Source organism: Platichthys flesus, chromosome 24 (genome assembly GCF_949316205.1).
Source record: "Platichthys flesus chromosome 24, fPlaFle2.1, whole genome shotgun sequence".
Taxonomy (NCBI): Eukaryota; Metazoa; Chordata; class Actinopteri; order Pleuronectiformes; family Pleuronectidae; genus Platichthys; species Platichthys flesus.
The window spans coordinates 14798248-14825059 of NC_084968.1; the positions used below are offsets into that span (position 1 = coordinate 14798248).

The following is a 26812-nucleotide window of genomic DNA, read 5'->3' on the forward strand; positions in this document are numbered from 1 at the left end:
GAAGTATCTCTCTCTCTGTCTTTTTATCTATCTATTCATCTATCTATCTGTCAATCTATCTATATATCTGTCTATCCATCTGTCTATCAATCTGTGTATCTCACTCTCTGAATGATTTTTCCTTTATTAATATTGTTATAATATTACACTTATCATTATGCTTAATGTTCAGTCACATTTTTCATCATCATCCTTCAAATGTACTTTTTTTAATCTCCTAATTTTTACATTTTCACTATTGTTTTGAAAACTCACTCGTTTCCGGTCTCTGCAAAGTGCATGTGATGGACAGGTGGTTTCCTTCACGTCCTCATGTATATAATGTGCCCAGACCGGTTGTTCTCAACCAGCTCGACCGGGCGGAGTGGTTCACGTGCACACGTAGGCGCGCACATAGATCAAGGGCATAATAAACTTTAATCTAAGAGATAAACGTAAAGTGTCTGTCACGTGTCTGTTGTTGCACCACGCCCACTTCACCTATGTATTTACTGAGGAGTCTTAAAGGTCACGTGTGAGAGTCAGGTCAGAGGGTCTACTGTCAGAAGTTAAATAGAAACTGAACCTGGAACTGGAATCCACTTTCAAACTGATATATTCAACGTGTCCCAGTTACAGACCAGTAGCTGCTATCAGGATACAGTGGCTAATGGTGGAAATTCATATTCTTTATTGTATGTTGTACTGCAATCACGGAGCAAGAAATTAATAAATTCTGCCTCATGTACAAAAATGTCATATTGCTACTAAAGATGTTTCATTTTTATGTCAGATTTAAGATGTTTATATATATATATAAATATATATATATATACATATATATATATATACACTGCATAGTGTTTAAAACCAAAATAATTATTTCTTTACATCGACCCCTTTAGACGAATCAAAACAGGACACAGGATGTTTCTCTTCAGCTTTTATTAATATTTACGTTTGACTTTTTCAGGATGTTTATTGTGTTACACATAAAAATTAGCCACACAATTAAAGTTTGATTGTATTCTCTATACATTATTTTTTACCGTTAATTATATTATTCTCCCTTATCAGTGCTAATGCTAAAAAAGTTACACGAGAACGATCACACACTAACTTGTGAGCACATCGGGACGGTAAACTAACACTTCACAGAGAAATGAATTCCAACACGGAGGAAAGAACACTGTGATCAAAGTCAAAATCAAGAGATGATCAAAGACAAGATGGACGAGCGGTTACAATCACACAGCCCGGCTCCACTCGGCAAAAGAAGCACTGCTCCTTTATTTGGCAATTTCACATCTCTGCTCCACCCGTTGTCACTTGTTTGGTAAAAGTTTCCGTGCTCAATTGTTGGAGTTTGCATGTCAGTGTGTGTCTGTGTGGGGGGGAGGGGGGGGGAGGGCATTTACATTCTACATCTCATCCCTCTGGACGGGGCTGAGAACACGGAGGCGGCTCGGGTTGGACACCACATCGGAAAAGGATCTCCACCACGTGGTTGGTGTCAATCAAGATCATGGCTCTGCTTCATCAAACAGGTTTTTAATACAAAAACAAAAACAAAAACGGACTCACAACAATGATTCTGATCTTCACAAGAAAGTGGAACAAAGACATCGTGCACGGAAGTTTAAAAACAACACATCCGCTCGGAGGATTCTCGTGTTTGGAACCAGGGCAGTGAGAAGCTTCGTGGGGCGTAGAAGGATCATGGATTGATTTTGTTTCACAGCTTTTTCTGCTGCTTGATTAATCTCAGTATTTTGGGGATTTTTTCCCTTTTGGCAGGACACTGGCTTTTCCAGATCGGTTCACACAACAGAAAAAGAATGGGACAGCATTTCTGTGTCTTGTCTCCTGAGTGTGAAGGCAGTGGACGCGCTGCTTCATTGTCAACAACAGGAAAGTCACAGGATGTTGAGTTGGTCTCAAAACGGATCAATTCTCTTTTCTATTAGAGCCCCAGCGACATTCTGATTGGCCGATAACATCAAGGGAAATGTCAGCCTTTTTCAGACGGGGTAAAAAGTTGCTTCTGATGACGACATTTAGTTACTGACGATTTTATTTTTGAATGTGTATCAGCCAAGATATCGATGTTGGGACATTTCGTCTTCGGCCCCAAAAAATCCCAATAAATCGTCTAAAAGAACTTTTCTCCTCTTCGTGAAATGTGCTTACTGAACACACACAATTCACATTTACTTTCTTACACAAACATAAACACACACACACATCTCTCCGACCCCACTGGTTGAATAAAGCTTCCTTCTGCCGGAGCTAACGTACGCTCCTCTAACATCGCACATTAACTCAAGGAGGCTAGCTGGTTTTTTTTCGGAGGTATACATGCACGGCCAAAGCTAAGAAGTTACAACCCCGTTGACAAACACAGTGATCCCAACTGGCCACGTCTGGTACTGCAATGCAATATCCGACACACTTGCTAGCTGGTGATGTCACGCCCCCTGGTGGGTAGAACAGGATTGCAGATATTTGGACGCACAGTTCAAGACTGTCCAGCGACGTTGGAAGCAGTATTTGTTTTGCGACTAGTGTTAACAATAGGGTGCTAGCTAGCTTAAGCGCACACGCACCTACCGACCCGTTCTTCCATCAAAACAACACACACTCTCACACAAACACACACAGCTCGTAAGCAGTATATAAAAGAAAAATATGAACCTCTCAGCAACTTCCGGAAAATAAAACCTTCTGTCCTCCGATAGAAAGTGAAAACAGAACAAGTCGGTAACGCACGGGGCAAATGGAAGACACGAACAACCCGGCAGCGTCAAGCAGGAAGTAGTCACTCGAATGACTCTCATTGGCTGTTACCACGTAACCAATCAGCACCTTCGGACCCTCGCTGACGCACTTTACAAATAAGAAAATTTAATTCAGAGAAATAAAAAAGGACACAATAAAAACTAGCTTAAAAAGTAGTAGACACACATTGTTGTTATAAGTATCTCTTCTAGACTATCTTTTATATCTATGTTATTTTTAAATTCATTGCGTAATAAAGAGAAATGTGTTATTTTTTTCCTAGAACATCGTCATCATCAGCTTCGTCATAATCGACAATATGATCACCAACAACAATTCACCGTTTTCAGAATTACAATTATTACTATTAGACGTCCTTGTTTTAATTAAGGGCTCTGACGGCCGACAGAGGCTCCAGCAGGGGGAGGCAGAGAGAAGGCCCCCCCCCCCCGTCCCCTTTGGTTCTTATCTCCCTGCACGTCTTATACTTTTATCATAGAGCCACCCGATCCATTTTGTTTTCAGCTGGAAGGGGGGGGGATTTGAGGAGAAGGACTGGACATGTGTGTGGTGCAAAAAGTGGAGGACAACTTCCTGTCGTCTTCTTCCCTCCCTCTTCCTCCCTCCCTCTGCTCCAACTCTGCTCTTCTGGGGACATGAAGATCGTTTACTGACAAATAAGAAACCCATTCGTCTTGTTCCTGTGTTATTGTAATGCTTTGTCTTTCCCTTCCTTCCACCATCACCCTCTTCTCTTTCTCACTCACTCTCTCTCTCCCTCTCTCTCTCTCTAACTATGTCTTCAGCAGGACACCTCCATCGTCTGGGAGGGGCTCGGGGGCATCTGGCCGCCCTGCGAGCCCTGAGACAGGGTGCGGGAGCGAGAGCGAGACCCGTCCATGGAGTAGGAGGAGGAGAGGGAGGTGGTGCGGGAGCGAGAGAGGCGGGTCATGCAAGATGAAGCCACTGTGGAGCGAGAGAGAGAGAGAGAGAGAGAGAGAAAGAGAGAGAGAGAGAGAGAGAATTAAACAGTGAATATAGTTTGATGTGTTCACAATAAACACAGAAGTATGAAGTCACATTTAAGAAAAAGACGATTAGAGCGTGAATCTTAATAAAACCCCACCAGTACTTTCTGTACCACTGTACCATATGTATTCATATGATATAATATAAATATGATATTGAACGTACTGTAGCCCATGCCCTGGATGAAGTACTTGAACGCCTCAGTCAATTTCGCCGGCTGCAACACAAGAGATTCATTCTCTCAGTACAACAGGTGACAGAGGAATCAGCGACCCCATGTGGCGGCAGCCGGTATCACTTTGAAATTAAATGAATTTTCCATGTTCTGAATGAGAGGAAGTGACGTCACCTGGGTCAACTGAGGGAGACCACCGGCGTCGGCCATCTGCGTTCGGAGAGAAGACGTGAGAACGAGAGGATGAGAAACCAAAGCAGAAGAAAAGAGGAAGAGAGGAAACGGACGATGAATAAAAACACACGAGAGTTCTTCACCTTCAGGAACGAGGTCGTGGTCGGGTCCAGTTTGCTGTTGCACTCCACCTGGTGGTCACAGAGGGAAAGACAATAAATCCCGGTTTTAAAGATTGGACAACATGATTGTAATATTATGGTTAATTTCTGGATGGTGGGAGGAAGTGGAGCCATGTTTGGATGTTTGACGTAAAATATAAAATATAAGAACATTAAATAAAGAAGATATTTCAGAGGTGAAGAAATCAGCTGGAACTCACAGCGGCTTCCTCGTACGGAGCTTGATCCCCGACCACCAGCATCACTGGACACCTGAGGTCGACACAAGGGGACATTACAAGAGAATTAACGTTTATAAATCAATAGATAATATGATGATTAAAGATTAATGTGAGGAGGGTCTTTACTTGAAGGTGCTGCTGCGGTCGATGTTCAAGTCTCTGCGACTGGATGAGAAGGAAACGAGAAGATCATGAAAGTAAAGTTAAAACAAAAGTTAACAAGGTATAAAAGCAAATAACAGTCGTTTGTCTAAGTGGAGGATTTGTTATTATATATAATTAAATATGTCGTTCACCTGTTGTACGTCTTCCACAGCAGCTCGATGTTCACCAGGTTGGAAGCTTTGGAGATCCGCTCCCGGTGAGACTGCACCAGCTCGGTGTTTGACGACAGCTCCTCCTGCAGGACGTCAGAGGAACGACACAGAGAAGTTACACAACAGACCTCAGTGTTTTTCTTCCTCAGTGCAACTAACACACGCTGATTTTAGACATAAATGATTTAATCACGTGATGGACATGTTGTCTCGTACCTGACTGAAGAGGTGGGACAGGATCTGCTCGGTGAGCGAGGACGTCACGGAGCTGAGCTGCAGAGGAAAACCAATAAGACTGTTTATCATCCAACACGCTAACCAATGATATGATCAATAATACATGAGCACACATGAGGACACATTGAGACGCATGAGGAGACACGGGGACACACAACATCGTTAAAGTGATGGAAAACTCACATCAGCACAAACTGGATTATAATAATACACCTGTCTGTGTTTATGAGAGGAAGCTGGGAGGAGGAAGGGAGGAGGAAGGGAAGAGGGGGAGAGAGCAAACACACAAAGGAAGTAAAGAATAAAAGAAGGAGAGCAGACCTTCTGCGCGGCCCAGTCGATCCACCCACGAGCGTTGGTGTCAATGTTGATCAGAACCAGCCCCTCCACCGAGTCCGGGTTCGCCAGCTGACCACAGAAAAAACACGTGAGTTAATATTAATATCATTTCATTTCACTTTGTTCTCATCAGCTACACAATCTAACATGTTGTTGGTGTTGTCACAGGAAACTGTCCGAGTCCAGTTATTGTAATTAGTGAGTAGCTGTTATCTTATTGATCAGATGATGACCTGATCAATAATAGTGATGACACTCACTGTGAACTTGGACAGGATGTAGGCTCCTGCCCCCACCCCCACTCCGATCACCGTACGGAAGCTGCCGGAGGGCGACACCCACTTATTAACATCAGACAACATTCAGATAAATAACATTACTAAGACCTGGTTTGAGTTCCACAACAATGTCTCTTAAAGTAGAACTTTTTATAATAGCCCCTGGTATTATTATGATATTAAGACAATAAAGTATCTTAGAATAATAAAATCTTAAAAACTACGAGACAAACTAGAGACAAATTAAAATCAAGATCGTAAGAATAAGCTTTAATTAGTCTCGTATCGTGTGAAGTCGAACACAAAGTTAGCGTGAACTCACTTGAAGAACTGGAGGACGGCAGGAATCATCTCCGCGATGGTGTCCATGGGGGGGTACTGGTATCTTCAGCAGAAACATGAAATACACAAAAGCTCACATGTTAACATCGATTTGTCTTTTTATCAGATGAAAAGAAGATGATTTTCAGATATGGCCTCTTTCATATAAAGCACAGAAGGTGACAGGAAGTGGAGGTGGTCGTCCATCTTTATTTACAGTTCATCGTTTATCTAAAGGGAACGAGCTTCAGTCTCCAGTGAAGAAGATGAGGGTCGCTGAAGGTGCTCACGAGGAGGAGAAGTTCAGGAGGAAGAGAAGTGAGACAGAAAGAGACGAGGACGGATTTTCTTTAAACCTCTGACGAGAGACTTAGAGGAAGATGGAGCGATGGGAACTTGAAGTATTTCTGGAGGAGATTAGGTTTAAGCCCTAAAAGAGAAGATTGTTACCATTTCTGAGAAGATTACTCAGAAAAAAAGAAGATGGGTTACTGCAGGACGCTGAGGACAAAACCACACACACAGACACACACACACACACACACACAGACACACACAGACACACACACACACACACGTAAGGACACAGACGAAGATGTGAAGAGGGTTTGTGGTGAAACCGAAACTCTGGAGAAGCTCTGAAAACGTCTGAACCGGTTTTAGAGTCCTACCCGGCGGGGTAGTCAGCAGCGCCCTCCTCCTGACCCGGGGCATCGATATGGATCAGGGTGAAGTTCTTCACGATCTCCTGCATCTCCTCGAACTTGAACAGGTGAGAGAAGCAGCTCTTACCTGCCGGACACAAAAGAAAAGGGACAAGTCGTGAACGAGGGACAGGGGAGACGGTCAGGACGAGGCTGAGGGACAGGGGGGGGGGACTCACTGTCCAGGCCCACGTCGTGGAAGGTGAGGATCGCTGGCCTGCGGGTGGTCCGTGTTCCGTGGAGTGTGACGTGCAGAACTCCATGGGGGGTCTCCACACTGTGCTCCTGCAGAGGACCAGAGAGCGTCTACAGTGAGGTACAGTCAAACCCTGAGATCATCATCAGACCAGGGACAATCTGTCTCACCTGTCCTTGGTCCAGGAGAATCCTCGCCACCAGCTCAGCGTCCTGCAACGACAGGGCAGACACTTTATGATTATTAAACCTTTATCCTTTCTAGTAAACATGTCACCATCTGATTCATATCCAAGCTGTTATATCAGTGTGTGTATAGAGTGAACCGTTTTGGTTCTGACACCCTGACAGAGCATGTATAAGGTTAGTGTATAGAACTAGTCCCACAGGCAGGTCGGGTCCTGAGACGCAGCAGAAACCTCCTCAGACCTTCAGGTGGTGGTTATCTGGAGGAAGTGGGACAGGGGGAGGTTCTGAATGATGCTCTTCACTTCACAGCCTCAGATCCATTTAGCCTGAGAGTGAACGGCCAGTATCAGAGGCTCTCAGATGAAGATCAGCTGAGGAAGAGGAGCCGGGCGGCGTCAGGAGGAGGAGGTGAGGAGAGGAGGAGGTGAGGAGAGGAGGAGGTGAAGAGAGGAGCAGGTGAAGAAAGGAGCAGGTGGGTGATGGCCTCATCTCTGGAGTATAAGAAGGTCACAGGCTCGATCCATAGAACTCATATTAGAACTCCATCATAGACAGAAGCTCAGGATGGATCCTGCTGCATTTTCAATTTACACTCATTAAATATCACAATATTTACTTTTATCAGTTTCCAGTGGTGCTACAATATTAACATATTTCATAATTTCGTGCAGCCAGAGAGACTTTGCCTCAGCTAACATGTGATTCAAGAGCTCAGATTAAACCAGGGACTGTGGGCGATGTTCTGTTTGCACAGCAGCCTCAGGCTCAAGGGTAATGTCAGCGTGAGCAGAGTGAACCACAACACAGTTTGTGTTTTATTCTGCCAAAGACACAAAGGATTTGAAGTTTGTGTTACATGCTCTAATAGCACAAGTGAACATAAAGTAAAAAGACTCAGAAGTTATTATCTCCAATATTCAGAAACCAGACTGCAGGGGGCGCTGTGGCTCAGCACAGGTCACATGGTGTTGCTTTGAATTCTGTTCTCTCTTTGTGAATGTGCAGACGTGTTGTTTTTGTTGTGGGAGCTGTAGTTGGGCTCTTTGTCCACCAGGTGTCAGCAGTGAGACACAAACGTCTCAGCTCTGCAGCTTCTGCTCAGCAACATCAGCAGCAGAGGCCTCGTCCCCTGGGGGGGGTCCACGTCACACAAACACACACGGCAGTGCACACAACTGTGACACATATTGTCACATGTAGGTTTTGTAAGGACACAAACCAGACATGCTTGTCTCACTGTCTTTATGGAGACATTCCCTCGCCCCTCCACCATGACACCAGAGCTCCTCACACCGAGCTTCTACTCTGCCACAGACGTGTGGTTTCACATCATGTATGTTACACCGTGCCGTTAGTTCTTCTCTCTGCTTGACATGTCATGTGTGTGTGTGTGTGATTGTGTGTCTGACCTTGGTGGAGTCAACCTGACCCGTGAGTAGCGGCTTCTCCTCCGTGATGGCGATCTCCTGCATTTCTGTCGTCATGGTGTCACTTCCTGTACCGGTGAAAGAGACCAGGGCATTAAAAAGGTCATCCTCACACACACACACACACTTTGTGACGTTGGAACACACACACACACAAAGTGATTAAACACCATGTGCAGTTTCCTCTGGGACTTTGTCCTGTGGGTCCTGCTGAGAGTTAACTAGTGATGAACAGAGAGGGAGGAGGGACAGAGTGTAAAAGGAAGAGGATCTGCAAATTGAATAAAGACAAACTCAGCATCAAAGACATGAATACATATTTCTCAAGGGGACAAACTGGAAATCAGTCTTTCTACACATGTGATGGTTCAGCACTGGGAGAGGAACTAGAGCTGTGACCTTTGACCCGTGTACACATAACTTACAGAATGAACTTCAGCTGTACAGAAGAAGACGATGTCATTCTTCTGCTCTCTTAAAGCTGCATCCCTCTCGTTCAGCCTTTCAGAAGAAACTCGTCCAATCAAAGGGTTTTTCTCTAGAATCCAATTAATCGTACAAAAGCACTTTGACTCGTCCGGAGGCAAAAAGACAGAATTAAGAACAAGTGAGCTTTTATTCTCAGTCTGACATTTAAACCCCACATACTGATCTCTTGACATCACTGTGTGTGTGTGTGTGTGTGTGTGTGTGTGTGTACGCTACACATTCATGCTCTCACAACCCGATGACTGCATCGTCTATTTGCAGAGCTGGCGTCACATCGGGGGGGGGGGGGGAATATATATATAATATATATTATAAATACACACACAGGTTTGCACGGCCATTTTGATCAGGACCCTCCATTGACGTCTCTTCATTGAGTTCACCTGTTTATCAATTTGAGAGTTCGGTAGAATTGAAAAAGGTCTGTGCAGCCTTTCTGTTTAATAAATGATCCACCAGGAATCCATACTTTTATTAAGGGATCCTGACTTGTGAGAATATGTGAGACTTCAGCAAATGTAATCTGCCCTCGCTCTCCCTCTCCTTCCCTCTCTCTCTCTCTCTCTCTCTCTCCTATACTGTAATATTTTAATCGGCCTATAACTCCCTCCATCATCCATCTTTCAAAAGACAGACTGTCATTAAGAGCAAGAAGCAAAGGAAGAGAGAGAGAGGGTGAGAGAGAGAGAGGGTGAGATAGAGAGAGAGAGAGACCAATCACGCCTGACTTCCTGTTGCCTCTCCTGCTCCTTCCTCATTCAACAGTTGCACTGAACAGGTTCCACGTCTCAGATTTCAGCTGCAGTGCATCATCGCTCAAGCTGAATTAATCCAAGCTTGTTTTTCTAATAATCATGCAGAGCTGTTGTTGTCAATCATTCCAGTCGTCTACCGCCCACTCCTCTTTCTCCTCCTCCTCCTCCTCCCCCTCCTCCCCTTCTCCTCCTCTTTCTCTTTCTCCTCCTCTGTCTCTTGATCCTTTAGTTCAACACAATGTCTCCGCACAGTAACTCTGGAATTTAAAAACATTTCCAGTCGACTACTCTCTTACAGTTTCAAGTCACTCTCACTTTGTATAACCTCAGGAACTTGAAGCTGTGGATGAAGGACTTTAGTCAGTGGACATGTGTCTCCACCAAGAGTTTTAACCGGATTCAATCAAGTTGGTTTTGGAGACGTGGAGACAAGTCCTCAGAAATAAAAAGGCTTCAACCTCAAACAGCTTCTGGATGTTTCTTTAATCTGCTTCTCGATTGTCTCTGTTCAGAAGCGGCTGTCAGAACTTCCTCTGAGGCACCCTCTTTATTCTAATCTGTCTCACAGCTCTGCACTGCTGACTTCTCATTCCTCTCTCCCGCTCTCTCTCTCTCTCTCTGAACAAAGCAGACAGACACAATAACACTGAAGTAGGGCACACAGCAATAAGGTCACATCTACACAGAGAGTCGGCTGAAGGCTGAAAAGCTGAAAGGTTCAACGTGTGGCTCTTTCACAGCGAGTGGGCAGAATGTTTGCATTTATCTAATTATTGTGAGAGGAATATTCACATATTTAATTGTGTCACGTACAAACTGTCTCAGTCAAGCTGAGTTGTGCACACACAGACACACACAGACACACACAGACACACACAGTGGTACCCAGGTGTGATGGCAGACAAACATTAATTACTTCAGGAAACGGATTCGGCCCCGAGTGTAATTTATATCCTCAACACCTGGGTCTCTCCGCTGGGTTTATTTATGTGTGTGTCTGTGTGTATATGTGTGTGTGTGTTTGTGTGTGTGTGTCAGCAGGGTTATAAAAGTGGGACTGAGGTAATTGTATCCTTGCACCATTTTCAAGAACAACAAAGTGTGTCCAGTGAGGTGGGTTTGCTGTTCTCTCTCGTCACCTCTGTGATTTATTAAACATCCATCGAGCAGCAGAGTTACACAACGTGAACATTAAATGATAAAAACACAACAAACCTCCCACTGAGCTCATTAATCTGAACGTAATCCAGGACGTCAGGCAGAAGGCAAACAAAGATTAAATCAGTGATTAACAAAAAAAGTCATTTACAACACGCAGAGCAGGAAGTGTCCCGGCTGCTGCGTGTGTAACTCTTCAACACGTTTCAACACTGTCACATTTTGAAATTGTGTTGAGCAGATTGAAACTCACATCAGTCACTCTGAGGGTTCTGGGATCTGCTGCCAGGTCGGAGAGCAGAGAACGAGGGAGAACAATGGAGGACAAATGTCTGGAGAGGACGGGAGCTCAGCAGCAGCCACCATGGAGACCCGCAGACGAGCCAAAGCTCCTCCTGTTCCCTGGTTCTGAACCTTCTCTCACTATCTCCACTCAAACCTCCTGCTGCTTCCCACGGGGCTGGACGGGCTCACCATCACCTGGGCTCTCCAAAAGAGACACCAGTAAAGAGACACCAGTAGAGAGCAGCTTAGAGGAGCCTGTTTCCTCTCTGCACATCACTCCGGCCCCTTGTCTCCTCAAATCCTCCCTCGCCCGACACCCAGAGGATTAACTCCTTTTCCTTTTTTTCAGGACGCTCATTATTCTCTCCATCATGACCTCAGCTCCCCTCCGACCTACAGCCTCTCAGTCCGTCTTTCATGAAGCTCCTTCAGCAGATCAATCCACTGCTTCCTCTTACTTTCTACCTCCACCTGGGACGTCACCTCTTCACCTGTTGGTGGATTTGTTGGCAAAAAAACACACAACCAACAAACTGGAGGGACGGAGGGCGCCTGACACCGAGAAGAAACCAGAACATTCTGGTGTGGAGGCCGTTAAAGGCCGGATCCAGTTCTCACTTTCTTTAACACTGCAACACAACTCAACATTTGTGTTCATTTTCCATGTGAGAAGGTGTGTGTATTTCCTGTGTGATAGCACTCACTGGTCCAGGACCTGTGTATATGGACACTCAACATCATCTGCACACAGACGGCAAACAAGCTCCTGAGCCGTCGCCTGGTAGCATCAGGATTTCAGCCAACGTATGTTTCTGTGCATTTACTCCCGAGTTCGCCCGAGTGTCACATGACGTTAATGACCGAGGCTTCGATGGCTGATGGTCGGCATGGGGACACACACACACACACACACCTGGCATCAGCTTGACATGCTTCAGTGCACAGATGTGCTTCGACTGAAGTATACAAGAATATTATCTATAAAGGTTAACAGATCCCCGACAAGAAAATGTCAATAAAATGCAGAAAAACTTACTTTATTATTAAATTTATTTTATGGTTGTTAATTGTGGGTCCAACTAAACAATATAACATAAAATTTGAGTCGTTTTAGGTAGTTTTATATCTTGAATCTTTTGATCTCAGCTGGTGAAGGTTGTAATTTCCTCGTATATTCTTCAATAATGGCGTCAACAGTACGACAGTCCCTGCATGGGCTTCGACAGGAGATAGATACGTCTTTGCACAACAATATTTTCCATAAAATCGTTTCAAACCTAATAATAAGCTTCAAAATGATGGGTTTGTTGTCTTATGAACTCACTCTGAAACTGGCCCGTGAACGTCTCACGTCTCAGCTGTGAGGATGTGTCTCAGTGAAGTGAAGCCGTGATTCACCTCAACTTATTACCTCACGAAAAGATATGGGATTATGTGGTTCAGGGCAGATCTGTGAGGAGCTACATTTAAAAACAGAAAAGAGAAATAGTTAGAGACTGGTCAATTGTTTTGATTCATGCTATAAAACACACACAGAGAGACACACACAGACACACACTGACCTTCAAGCTGTGGTATATTGATTTGTTGGAGCTGATAGAGATCCATGGGCCTGATTGCTGCTGCAGCTTAACACAACTTTCCTTAAAGCAGCTTCCAGGACCCACACACACACACACACACGTAGTTATGTCTAATTTCCATGGATTTTATGTATCTTTAAAATATGAAGTTACATTACAAGTATTTCTGATTATTATGAAAGTGAATTTGATGGTTTTTTAAATTCTCCCCACAGAATCTCTTCTACGAGTCACTTCCACCGACATCCTCTACACTCTGCACCGCTCGGCTCTATTGACAAAGACTCCTGATTATGTAATCGTGCGCTGTGGAATGCTACACACACACACACACACGCTCGTTCACGTGCACGCACATCGTGAACCTGTCGCCTTCGACCTCACCACACATCTGAAGAGCTCGCAGCTGTACAGTGAGAGTTCTGCACCACGTAGAGAATATTCCAGGAAAATCAAAACCCGACCGACCTGTGAAATATGAATGGAGTTCGTGAAGAGCGTCTTTCTATAAATAGTGTGAAGTGAAGGTTTGTGAGGAACAGGCAGGGCATTGTGCTGCCTGGCCTATCTGTACCTGGCCTCCAGCCATCAGGCAAACTACTGGGCAGCCCCCCCACACACACACTTCCACACACAGACACACACTGGCCGAGATGCCAGCATATGAAACCTGCTGTAATCTCAAACACCTACGCCGTAAACAACCCGTACGCTCTGACCCAGAAGCCGAGGCCGCTGCTCATGACTCCCACACAGGAGAGATGAAGAAATGAAATCCATTCTTCTCACAAACACGAATCTGCAGGAGCCAAGACTCTGATGATAGCAGATGAGAAACACACACATGTACGAGATGAGACTCAGTCACACACCTACACACTGTGCAGTCCTCAGCTGTCTGTACTGTACGGGCTGTAAAAATACATCTCAGCCCACGTTCCAGAAACCAGTCGTAGTGCACGTTGGTGCCAAACTGAAACCCAAGGAGTCGTATTCAAATAACTGACCTTTCCACATTTAAACACACGAGTGCTTCAATATCTGTTCACTGGATATTTCCACCAATTTCTGGGCTGCAAACACAAGCTGGTGTCTTTACTTCTACTCATGAAAAGTGAGAGGATATAGTCTGAGTGGGAAAAAGCCCATTTCCTCTGTGTTTGCTCTGGTTTCCATCAAACGATTCATTCCCCGTCGCCCTGAGCACGACTCTGTGTGTTTGCTTTGTGTTTTCACGACTCGTGTGTAACGTGGGCCGAGGTTCTCACACACTGAGCTGCATCCGCTGTCAACACAGAAGAATCAATGTTTTCAGTCTGACCCAACAGGCAGGAGAGACACATTAGACCACGTCAGTTACAGTGGCTGCACTGTGGGTCACACTGAGGAAAACATCTGGAAGAGGACAAATAAAACTCATCCAACTGTTTTAATAGGTCTAGATTATGCTTTTTATTACACACCGGAATTGAGCCGATCATATTCAGTCACTGGGTTGATATCAACAGCTGCCTTTGTGTTTATCTCCACCTGAAGAAGCTAAAGTCCAACTTGCCTCGTGGCTGCTTGGGTCTCGTCCTCCTGAGGAAAACATCTGGATCTTCTGCTCAATGCTCCATTTTGTCTAAGAGGCAGTCATATGGTTGGTCTCCTGTCTATGAAGCTGGACAGGTGAGTTATTGAAGAATTATATTCTTTGTCGTAAAGGTTTGATAAAAACTTCTAGGGAAACATAACCAATGTATTTAACATTTATAAATATATATTTATATAGCTAGCTAAAATACAGCTGTGGCTTTGTAACTACACGTAAAACCTTTAATACCGTTAATACAGCTTTAATAATTCAAAATTATCTTTTTCATTTATTAATTTGTTCCAGTGGCAACAAATGAAACTGGCATTGGCCCTTCAAGGCTTTTTACTGAGCAGTGAACACAACGTTAAGTCTGAAGAGTCGTTACAGCCGAAGACATCAACACCAGCACCGACACACAAACTGTCACAACAACACCTGACCTCAGCTGCTGTGTCATCATCACACCGGCTCCTTCACTCCCAACAGCTGGAGACGTCTTCAGTATCAACACCTCGACAGAAGAAGGAGCCTCCGGCAGGAGAGAGCAACAGAGGTTACTTCTCTGATATTCTGGGACCTGACTCCACCTCTGAAGCAACATCACAGTCCAATTATAGATGTTTACTGGCCAGCTTCACTACACACACACACACACACACACACACACACACACACGTATCAACCACTCTACACTGCATTTCTTTCTATTCCATAGCAGCGATCAGGCCATTGAATCAAAGCTCAAATATGGAGGATGTTTGGTTTTTAGAAATGAACGCCTCACATTTTGATGCCTGGCCACGTTACCACCACTTTAACAGGTCGAGCATCTCGTCCTCACGACACTGACGGATCAGCAAACACAGGAGGAGTAAATGTTAATATTGGTCGAGTCAACAGGAAGGTGACGGAGGGGATAAGTCAGGAAGTCGCCCGGCGGCAACATCGATACCTAAGGAAGTTCAGCCGGGCTTCGGCAAACGGAGCAAATGTGCGAATGCAACGTTAAATATTTCGTGTAACAACTCGTGTGCTCCCACCACGAGATCCTTAATTCACTACGGTTAGAATTATATCCACTTTCTGCTTTGATTCTTCCTCAATTTCGGGTAAAAATGAGTCTTCTACGAATAAAAAGTGTTTTTGTGATAAAACCGAGAAATTAAACTAAATTAGCAAATTTCATTCACAACATACAGGTGAAAATGCCTCATAAAGCAGACAATAGGTGGAATATTAATATTTTAAACCATTCAACATGTTACAAATGTATATCGTATCGTAAAGCCCTAAGTTTTAGAAACAATATCAAAACATTGACATGGCTCCTTGTGTCGGAGGTGAACATGCGTTGGAGCCCGGTGGATGTTTGGTGGTACTGCGCCTGGAGGGCAGAAGGTCAAACTGTCACTAACAACGGGGCCACGACTCAGTAGTGAGGTCAGATGGTCCAGAGCCCCGTGGAGACAGGTCAGTGGTGCGGAGACGATGAAGCTGGTTGATCGGTGGGACACTCCACTGCTTTAACAGCAAAAGCTTCCATTCGTCAGAGGAAACAACAACAGGAGGTAAAACACAAAATGGTTTAAATTGGTCATTTATGGACGTTTGAGTTCAGAGCATCAGAGGAGACTGAACCGAGCGATGTCAACACGTTGATCTGGGATTACGAGTCCGAACACAAACACCCTGCTGCAGATGGACGGTTTATTTTTGACCATGAAGGACACGACTCCAGATAAACTCCACAAATCAACTCGGTGACACATCACCAGCGGAACATCGTCCTCAGGGCAACTCAGGCTTCACAGAGTGATGGTCACATTTCAAAATCATAACAGGGGGTTGGGGCTTCTATTAATAACTGATGCACAGAGGATGTTGCTCCCTCAGTTGGTTTCCTATCGTATCCGATGCAGATTCTTTTATTCAGGCTTCTGCACTTTGTGTGAACTTCTATGCAAATCTTCCAAACAGTCAATTTAATCAAGCTACACACTCCTAGATATCAGTTCCCTAAATACACCAGATTCTTATCAAGAGCTATGAGTTATTCTCTGTGGGGGTGGGGGGGGGGGGGGTCAATAACAAGTTACTTCCTCGTGGACATTGTGGTTTCTATCTGACGTCTCTCTGACTTCTCTCTCCAGCACAACACAACTGAGGTGTTAGCAGCTTCCTTGTTGCAGATCAGGGAAGAAACAGCCACAAGCAACACTTTGAGCAACACAAACACACAATCCTGTTCAGCTGCTTCGTCCTCGCTGAAGGAACAAATCTCACATATACCTCAAAACCTCAGGACATTAAAAACAAAACCATGTGCACGAGGGACATGAGACTGAGCTGAACCTTCGAACGCTGCAAGAACATCTCCATCTTTGTTTTGATATAAAAAGTGAAAGTGCATTTGACACAAACATGCACACACACCAGCGGTTCTGACAGAGAAAGACACACAACCCGCCGAGGACTCGTCTCTGACACAGCTCACGATCCTCAGACGTCTACTTCTCAAGGTCTGTGCGTGTGCATGTGTGTGTGCACGTTATCAGCAGGGGCTCCACTTCACTAAGAGCTGCGAGGTCTCTGGACGTGGAATGAGTCATGAGTGTGAGCGTGAGTGTGAGTGTGAGTGTGAGTGTGAGTGTGAGCGTGCACGCTGCAGAGTGAAAACCTCTGTGGAGCCGTGTGTGTGTGGACACTGGTCCTTACATCTCACTTGTTGTGAGGTCTAGACCCGCTCTAGGGTCAGAGCTAGGCTCTAGCAGGGTAAGGGTTCTGCTTCAGGGGGGTTAGGGGCTCGGGCTGCGTCTGGTTGTTGTCACCTATCCAGGACCTCTCCCAGCATAAACACTGCCCCTGACAGGACCATCAGACCTAATGGGGACCGTGTGCTTAGGAGGTCCTTTGCGAGGTCCTGGTTACTTGGGTTAGTAATAAACTGGTCGTGTGTGTGTGTTTGTCCTTGGTCTGGCATGACACACACACACACATACACAAACCCCCCCCCACACACACACACACACTCACACCCACAGCCCACTTTATAGCTATAAGAGACTCTTATGAAACAAATCTTGTTTCAGGGTACTGGCTCCAGACGGTTCATTTTATTTTTTTTTTCCTTCCTCACGTGATTTATTTATCTGAGCCAACAGAGCCAGTGAACACACACACACACACACACACACACACACACACACACACACACACACACACACACACACACACACACACACACACACACACACACACACACACACACACACACACACACACACACACACACACACACACACACACACACACCTCCATTTGACATTGACATTAAATAGCCTCCTCTGGCGTCGTGGGCCACAACCCCCCCACAACCCCTTATCTGAGCAGAAACCACCTTAATGAGGAAAATCACCAAGTGAGCAGCCGTGTCGGTGCTGGGGGGGGGGGGGGGGGCGTGCAGTGTTTCTGGAACAGCACAAAGGAGAAGCAGGGATGCGCCTATAGACAAGACGTAGGGTGGGGGGGGGGGGGTGCATGGATGAAGCGGGTGAGCAGAGCGGTTAGTGGCGGGGGGGGGGGGGTTCAAGTTCATACGTGATTCCAGTTCACGCAACACGCACGGATGTCAATACTGTCCTACATTCAGTGTGCGGGAGATTTGAGCCGATGGAGGGGGGGGGGGAACAAAGAGCCGCTGGCGATGCCACATGTGCGCGCGTCACCAACACGCACTGCATCCATCACGCGTTCTCTCTCCACAGACTCGCGTGCACGCACCGTGGAGAAAGTTGATTCTATATTTTATTCGAGTCCATATGGAGCGTGCGTGCGAATTCTGATACACCGTGCGTGCAGAGGTCTGCAGCGGGATTCAGTCAAAACACGGGGGGGGGGGGGGGGGGGGGGGTACTTTGTGTCCTTCTGACACAGCCCTCGCACCTCCACGCACGCGTCTCGAGCACGAAACTCCCCCATGAAAAGAAACGTTTCCCCCCAAACACTGAAGAATGAAACAATGGAAAATTTGCATTTTGTTTTTGTTTTGCTAAAAAAAATCACCTGTACCCGTTAAATTTAAATTGCGTGTGAGTTGTGCACGAGCCACAACAACAATAACAACAACAACTCACCTTCCACTGAGCGCACGGGAGAGAAACGGTCTCGTTGAGTGTCCTCCTCCGGTGAGTCCACGTCTTCTCACGGTGCTCCGGATACTCTCCTCTATTCCTCCTCTGAGTTCTGCGTCCTCCTTCTCTCTCTCCTTCTCTCTCTCTCTCTCCTGTTGTTGTTCTTTCCTCTGGAGGAGAACTCAGCCCTGTGAGGAGGAGAGAAATAAAATATGGAGCGGTCAATCAGAAGGCAGCAAGGAGCGATGGAGGTGTGAGGGGGGGTGGGGGGAGAAGCTGCAGACGAGGAAAGTTGTTTGGTTCTATTTAAATGAGTGAAGGTTGGATTTTAACTCGGGTCGTCCCAGTTCAGTCTGAACCATAATAACGAGTTAACACGTGCGGGCTGTGAGGTTCAACCCCTGTTCTCCCTCTGGCACCCCCCTCTAAAGAGAGGCAGTGGTACGGTCCATCCTGTGGAGCCGAACAGCCGAGTGGTCCCGACTGAAGCCGAGGTGAATAAACACACCTGCAGGAGAAGAGGAGGAGAGGTGGAGAGGAGGAGGGGAGGAGGAGAGAGGGTGGAGAGGAGAAGAGAGGAGGAGGAGAGGAGAAGAGGAGGAGGAGGAGAGGAAGAGGAGGAGGAGGGGAGGAGGAGGAGAGAGGAGAGGAGAAGAGGAGGAGAGGAGGAGGAGAGAGGAGGAGAGGTGGAGAGGAGGAGGGGAGGAGGAGAGAGGAGGAGAGGAGAAGAGAGGAGGAGGATAGGAGAAGAGGAGGAGGAGCAGGAGAGGAAGAGGAGGAGAGGTGGAGAGGAGGAGGGGAGGAGGGGAGGAGGAGAGAGGAGGAGAGGAGAAGAGAGGAGGAGGAGAGGAAGAGGAGGAGGAGGGGAGGAGGAGGAGAGAGGAGAGGAGAAGAGGAGGAGAGAGGAGGAGGAGGGGAGGAGGAGAGGAGGGGAAGAGAGGAGGAGGGGAGGAGGAGAGGAGGAGAGAAGGGAAGGAGAGGACAGGATGAGGGGAGGAGGAGAGGAGGAGAGAAGGAGAGGAGGAGAGGAGGAGAGGAAGAGAGGAGGCGAGGAGAGAAGGAGAGTAGGAGAGAAGGGAAGGAGAGGACAGGACGAGAGGAGGAGGGGAGGAGGAGAGAAGGAGAGGAGGAGAGGAGGAGAGGAAGAGAGGAGGCGAGGAGAGAAGGAGAGTAGGAGAGAAGGGAAGGAGAGGACAGGACGAGAGGAGGAGGGGAGGAGGAGAGGCGAGGAGAGGAGAGGAGAAGAGAGGAAGGGGGGAGGGGAGAGAAGGAGAGGACAGGAGGAGGACACGAGGAGATGAAGAGGAGAGGAGGAGGATGAGGAGAACAGGAGGAGGAAGGAGGATCTGTGGAGGGGACATGAGTCCAAGGAGTCCCTGGATGGAGACCAACAAGTTATTGAATGTTGAAGTTTTTAACTTTGATCTCTCATAGAATTCATTGTATCACTTCATAATTACTAAAAGCTTATATTATCTAATATCACTTTCACTATTCATCAGTTGTGTTAATAGATTGAGAGTGGACTGTTCCACCATTGAACACGGAGACACTCTGTCCCAGAGGAGCAGAGGGGAAGAGTCTCTACTGGACTGGTTTGATATTATCAATACAAAGTGCGACTGTGGGAGTAAAAATAATAAATACAGAAAAGGAGAAACGATATGGACCCGGAGGGAGGGACACGCAACAACATTCCAGTTTGATATCACTGGTCTTTGGTTATCTCGACCCAGCGGCTGTGCAGCCCGGCTGGATTAACGGTGACGTAACGCCCCCCTGGTGGCCGAGCTGCTGCAGCAACACAAGCTGAGAACATCTGACTGCTGCTGTGGACCACACATTATTCAAAACACTGCTCCTGAAGCTCCTGAAGCTCCTGACCGCTGCATGACCGGAAAAACAACCTTGAACTTCAGATCCCTCCTGGGCCGAGGCTACTGGGAGCGGTCCCTCCTGGGCCGAGGCTACTGGGAGCGATCCCTCCTGGGCAGAGGCTACTGGGAGCGATCCCTCCTGGGCCGAGGCTACTGGGAGCGTTCCCTCCTGGGCAGAGGCTACTGGGAGCGATCCCTCCTGGGCAGAGGCTACTGGGAGCGGTCCCTCCTGGGCCGAGGCTACTGGGAGGAGTCCCTCCTGGGCAGAGGCTACTGGGAGGAGTCCCTCCTGGGCCGAGGCTACTGGGAGGAGTCCCTCCTGGGCAGAGGCTACTGGGAGCGGTCCATCCTGGGCCGAGGCTACTGGGAGCGATCCATCCTGGGCCGAGGCTACTGGGAGGAGTCCCTCCTCCACAGCAGGAGGCGGTGACGGAGCACCAGCACTCCACCAGAGAAGATGTCTAACAGGTTGGAGAGTTACAAACTTCTCCACATCGAGGTCTGACTTCAGGGTCTGTGAGGGGATTTCTGCCTCTGGAGCAACCAGTCAAACAGCGAGGTGGAGCACAGGACTTGTTCTTGTACGCCTGCCAACATCAAGATAGAGGTACAATAGAAAACCCAGAAGCTTGACACACAAGCAGTCACATGACACAGAGAACAATCAGCCTGGAAATGCTTTGTGACAAGACGCTGGCTGCTGAGCTCCACGTGGAGCAGGAAGTGACTTCACTGGCGCCGCTTGAAATATGATGTTCAAACAAAACCGACATTCAAAACTATAAAAGGACCCAGTAGCACCTGAGGTACTTTTTATATTCTGACAAGGTTTAGCATTTTGAGAAAGAGCTTGAATCCCATTTGGACGGTTGATTGTAACCTTCCATTATAATCAACTTCCCCCGCTGTGTCAATCAAATGCCTGTGTGGTGTAATCCACTATCGTGCTATTAAGATGATGAAACCTGAGCTCAATCATTTTTGGACCTCGGGGACGGAGCCGGGGCCGGTGCAGGTAGCTGGTCATGTAATTATGAAAGTATGAGTCACAAGTTTGATTCCAGCACATCCTGTATTCAGGGATGTGCTGGATTTCCATGTGCAGGAGTTTCAGATTTAAGCTTCGAATGAAACGTCTGTGTCATGCATCCGTTCAGCCGGCTGTGGGTCTTCAGATCCTCCGGCTGTGGTAACGTTGAACCAGATCTACAGGAAAACCTTCATCTCCTCCATGTGAGCTCCTCTTCAGCAGTTTTGGGAGCAGTGGCTTGGATCAGCCCATCTCGTCCTCTCCGCTCGACGGATCCCAGACAGACTGGATAATGTGCAGCAGATGCAGTTCTCCACTGGTTCTCCACTGGTTCTCCACTGGTTCTCCACTGGTGGCCCCCGCGCCGGCTAAACCAGGCTCCTTTTAATCACAGTAGTTGACCTGGTGACCCCGGCTGCTCCTTATAACACGCCCAGGTCCTCCTCCTCCCGTCTCCTACCCACCGCAGCAGCAGTTCAACAGGGTTGATCCTGATGGAAGGACGAGAAGATCGGAATGTTCCAAAGAGAATCTGGCTTTCTTTCTGTTTTCCAACGTATGATTTAATTTCCCTAAATGCACATAACAGCTTACACATGGACAGACCAACAATGATCCTAACAGGGGGCACTGAGTGACTGTCAGGAGCAAGTCACAACCTCAGAACTCAGAGAAATCAAAAAGGACAGTTTCATTTTCATGTTGGTGCATGAAAGACACTCAAAACACCACAGAAAGAATAAATGAACAGGTAGAACTATGCTATGATGATTTTTAAATGACCAGTCAGAAGTTATTATCAGGGATGGTGTGAGTTCACAGATTCAAGATGAGCTTCTGTGAATGAGAGACTTTTGTTTTCACTTAGAAGATATTACATGAGCACGTTTTACAGTCATTCATGTGTTTCACTTCATGTCCTCGTGCACATTATATCTTACTAGTAGACAAATCAATCATCTCATCTGATTTATCATGAGGGCAGAATATATAGAAAACTTAAGATCTTCCATTTCCCTTGAGTTCTATATGTGATCCCCCACGAGAATCACGTTTTCACTCAAACCATTTAAACATGAATTTACAGTTCTCACTCCAAGACGATGCAATTCATTTAAAAATAGCACTTATCACCCCTCTGCTCATTATTCTGATTAATTTGCACTTCGTCTTTATTTAGACGCCAGGAGCATGTAGAGTGATAATTAAGTTTGAATGTCACCGGCTCGTTATCATCGTCTGAGAAAACAGACGACAGAGTTTCCAGCTGCTACAGTGACAAATTCTTCTTCTAGCTTTTTATGTTCATGTGTCACCTCCGCACCACAGCCTCAGGTCTGTTTGAATCTGCCTCACACACACACACACACACACAGACACACACACACAGACAGACTCGAATGCACAGCTATCAGCTCTTGATGAAGGACAAGTGGACGTGTCTGATGTGGAAGAAATCAAAAAGGAACTTCAGGAATAGCTCCAGTGTCGTGTGCACGCTGCAGCCGTCCTCGTCAGCTCCGTCTCAGTGAAGAAAGAGGCTTCGGTCACGGTTTGATGTTTGTGAAAGGAAGTGGACGGGGGGAGGGAGGAAGAAGGAGGAGGACGAGGACAAGGAGGAGGACGAGGAGGACAAGGACGAGGAGGACAAGAAGATGAAGGAGGGAGAGGAAAACAAGTAAAAGTTACTGCATCTCGTCTGGAACCGGGCCAGTCCTCTGTTAACTGTCCATTTAACATTTAGGCAGTAGACTAACGTGTGTGTGATGTGTAACAGCTGCAGGAAAACATGGGGGGGGGGGGGGTCCCCAGTTTATTTTCCTGTGGGCGTGTCCCTGCATGTGATTGGCCCGGTGGGCTGCCATCACTGTGACATCACTGGGTGCCTGACCTAGTTGCGGTGACTGTGACGTCTTTGTCTCTACTTCTCTGTCCTCTTACAGACCTCCTTCATCTCCGTCTCATCCCTTCTTTCCAATCCACATCTTGTTCTCCTTCTTCTCAGTTCCTCGTCTCCTTTTCTTTTCCCGCGGTGGACGAAGACAGACTCTCAGGAAAGCTGTCAAATGAGCGCGTGAGGACGAGACAGGGACGAGTGCTGAGAGGCAGAATCATCTTCCGCTGCCAATAACCCAGTTTCTAGAGATTAAAGTGATATTGATGAATATGAATGTGTTGGAAAGCGTCTCTGGACCCGAGGACAGGACACAACGAGACGGGAGCTTCCACCATATGGACAGAAAGGCTGATCGAGCTGGTTTTACTCCAAACAAAAAACAAAAGTAAACAAAAACATTGCAGTACTTGTTAGAGCATCAGGGAAACTAACTGCTGCCACAGAGGTTATGTTTTCGCCCCCCGTCTGATTGTGTGTTTTTTAGTTGGATTGTTGCTTTGTTTGCCAACAGGATTACACAATAACTCAGTGGAAGGAAGAGACAAAGACAACAACATAGGACCCTCTGAGGACCCTCTGAGGACACCTGTGAGTGTGGGACCCTGGTGGAGGTCCCTGAGTGCTTCTCTAGTTGTATAATGTTTATATAAATATATGGAATGAGTGTCTGTATGAGGACGACTTGTTAATACTTTGACATGCATAGATATGTGGCATAGCTCTCTGAGGCAGCAGCATCTGTGTGGTTCTCATGTATAAATGTATCACTCTGAAAAAACTGATATATCTGCACATTTTATGTTCCTGAACACGAGCAGATTATCTGTGAGGACCGATTACAGGTGGCTGGCAGGAAGTCTGAGGCTGAACTCAGATCAGACTACAATCGCTGTGCAGCGAGCGGGGAGGGAGGGAAAAGAGAGGGATGGTGTTTCATGGTAGATGGAGAGAGATCTGAGAGGAGTGATGGAGGGTGGGAGCCAGGGAGGAGGAGTGACGGAGAGATGAAGGGCAGGGGAGTAAGAAGCAGAGGGGGATAGTAAACAGATATGTAGGGAAAACAGAGAGAGACGGGGGGGGGGGCTGAATATGGCCGGAGGGAGAAAAGAGGCGGGAGGCACAACATCCTACAGCACCTATTCCTCCACTCCTCCTCCTTCTCCTCCTCCTCTTATTATGATTATTTATCATATTCACAGCAGTCACTGAGTGCAGACACATTTAACATCTCCAGACAGGGTGTTTATTTATATTTAATTTACATTTAACTTAAGTTTATTGATGTTTTTTTACCTTCTTTGTGGGCCATCATTCAATGACACTCTTACTTTCAGTCTTTTCCACAGACTCTCAGAACCAGAAGCATCTTGTCATTCAGACGGTGGTTTAGCAGAGCAGCTGCTCTATGTGTCGGCAGAGCGTCACTCGTTACTCCTTAACGGACTGGGAATTAGGTGCAAATGGAAATTGTTATTAAAGCAGCACTTTTCATTATTGCTATAGATGCTTCTTTGATCACATGCATGAATCAGTGAACAGACACACACTAACACACACTCTCTCACATTCACACAATGAACTCCCAGTGACGCTCGTCCCTGTATCACTCCACCTCCCTCCTCTCTCGCTCCTCATGAACTCTGCCCTGCCACCCTCCTTGCTTTCATCCCCCTCCTCCTCACTTTCTTCTTCCCCTCTCTCTCTCCTCCTCGGCCGTGACCTCTCTTTGACTCGGATTATTGCGTCACTCTCATCCTCCCTCCCACCTGCATCCCCCGACACAGCATTCACATCTGCTCTATATTTATTCTACATGTGATATTCGGACTGCTGCAGGATTTTGTTTACAACTGGACACAGTCTCAAAATTCTCCATCTTTTATAAAAGTCTGCAAAAACTATGTGATGTGACTTTAGACTCGTCACAGCAGGAAAACCCATCAAGAGTAAATTAGTCACCGGAGAAACTACCAACATTATTAATGAACACATGCTGAGAGAGAGAGAGAGAGAGAGAGAGAGAGAGAGAGAGAGAGAGAGAGAGAGAGAGAGAGAGAGAGCTGCACTTCTTCACTATAACTGTTTCTTCTTCCTCCAGGCTCTTCCTCTCCTCTCTCCATCTGTCATCTTTTCTTCCATCTGTCTCTGGTCTTCTAGGGCCAGTGAATCCCTCCCTCCCTCCTTCCCTCCCTCCATCCCTCCTCTCTCATTCTCCCGGCCTCCTCTGTTTGTTGTCTCCTGGTTAATCACCGTTCACCCTGAGGACGGCAGCTTATTGATTAGTTCTCCCTGGTTCCTCTTCCTCTCTGTGTTTACATCCATCACTCCACGGCCTCAGCAGGCTGCAGCAGGATCATGTATATTAATAAGGAAGCTGTGTATTGATGCACTTTGGTCACTGGTAATGAAGTCGAGGACAAACAGGCTGGTTTTCTTCTTCTCTGTCTATCTTGAAGACTGAATCACTCATTCATCCAATTAAATAAAATCAATCAAACCCCCAAATATGACTCATTTATTTTATCTACATCCTTGAATATTTCCTCGATAATTAAAGAAAATCAATTTTAACAAAATAAAATTTTAACAAAATAAATAAATAAAAAACTTGATCGGAGCCGGAGCTTCATTGGTTCTTTCTCATCCGATTTCTCCACCAAGTTTCAGTGAACAGTACTTTTTTTTAAATTTTGTTACAAACAGACAGAAAACATAATCTCCTTGAGCGACTTTTATTTTGAAATCCTTAAACTGGGGCCCAACGATCAGTATGCAAAGATTAAAACAGATAGAAGAACCTGTTCAGTGTTTGCTGATATAGGACTTTAGATTGAGAAGAAGCAGTTTCACCTGTTAATGCTCATTTTACACAGATGAATACAAACACCCGTGTGACCAGGTGAGTTCACACAGCAGCTTAAAAACACCTGAAACTCCAACAGGGAAGCGTCGCTGCACTTTGCGTCAAGTTCCTCAAACTCTGTCGCTGATAACTCGGTCAAATACTCAGACACAAACATCATGCGCACATTTTTGTATTCGCTGGGACTTGCACTTACCGAAGACATCTTCACATCCGAAGTCCATTGTGAGAAACGTCCACAAATCCGCTTTGAAATCACAGAAAGGGGGGGCGCTGCTCGCTTCTCAGGAACCTGCCCGGGAATCATCGCGTTTCTACGTTTTCTTCAGAATTAAAAGAATTCGGTACGAGCCGTCTGCGAGTCCAATAGCAGAATGCAAACAGGAAGTACTCATGGCTAATTCGGGACACTTTAAGTGGTGCTAATGAGGAAAGCTAAGCTAAAAACACAAGAGGTTCATCTTGTGTCCCACGCAAAGATTTTTACTTCCGGTTTGGGCTCCCTAAGAATTGTGGGAGCTGTAGTTTCGAAATGAAGTACCTCGTGATCCCTAAATTTAGACAAACGATAACAGGACCGACAGATTAAATGAATACATTGATTAGGAGAGATTTCATTTT

At 46.3% G+C, this 26812-nt stretch overlaps 1 protein-coding gene across 5 annotated transcripts; it reads right to left on the bottom strand.

Moving 5' to 3' along the window:
* Positions 1–907: 907 nt before the first annotated feature.
* Positions 908–18848, bottom strand: ndrg2 (NDRG family member 2). 5 transcript variants are annotated; one of them, XM_062383850.1, is made up of 17 exons: positions 18528–18848; positions 12557–12692; positions 8528–8613; positions 7101–7142; positions 6914–7019; positions 6702–6822; positions 6032–6094; positions 5692–5752; positions 5414–5500; positions 5072–5128; positions 4835–4938; positions 4665–4703; positions 4518–4569; positions 4279–4326; positions 4136–4171; positions 3952–4003; positions 908–3723 (listed from the first exon to the last, which is right to left on the bottom strand). In XM_062383850.1, exons 3-17 carry the CDS (start codon positions 8600–8602, stop codon positions 3560–3562), a joined length of 1107 nt encoding a protein of 368 aa, XP_062239834.1. In that variant the 5' UTR covers positions 8603–8613; positions 12557–12692; positions 18528–18848; the 3' UTR covers positions 908–3559. The 5 variants fall into 5 exon arrangements, with proteins under 5 accessions (XP_062239834.1, XP_062239837.1, XP_062239835.1 ...); XM_062383853.1 differs by lacking the exons at positions 12557–12692; positions 18528–18848 and adding exons at positions 14371–14478; positions 14835–14967; XM_062383851.1 differs by lacking the exon at positions 18528–18848 and adding an exon at positions 12795–14342.
* Between the last annotated feature and the right edge of the window lie 7964 nt (positions 18849–26812).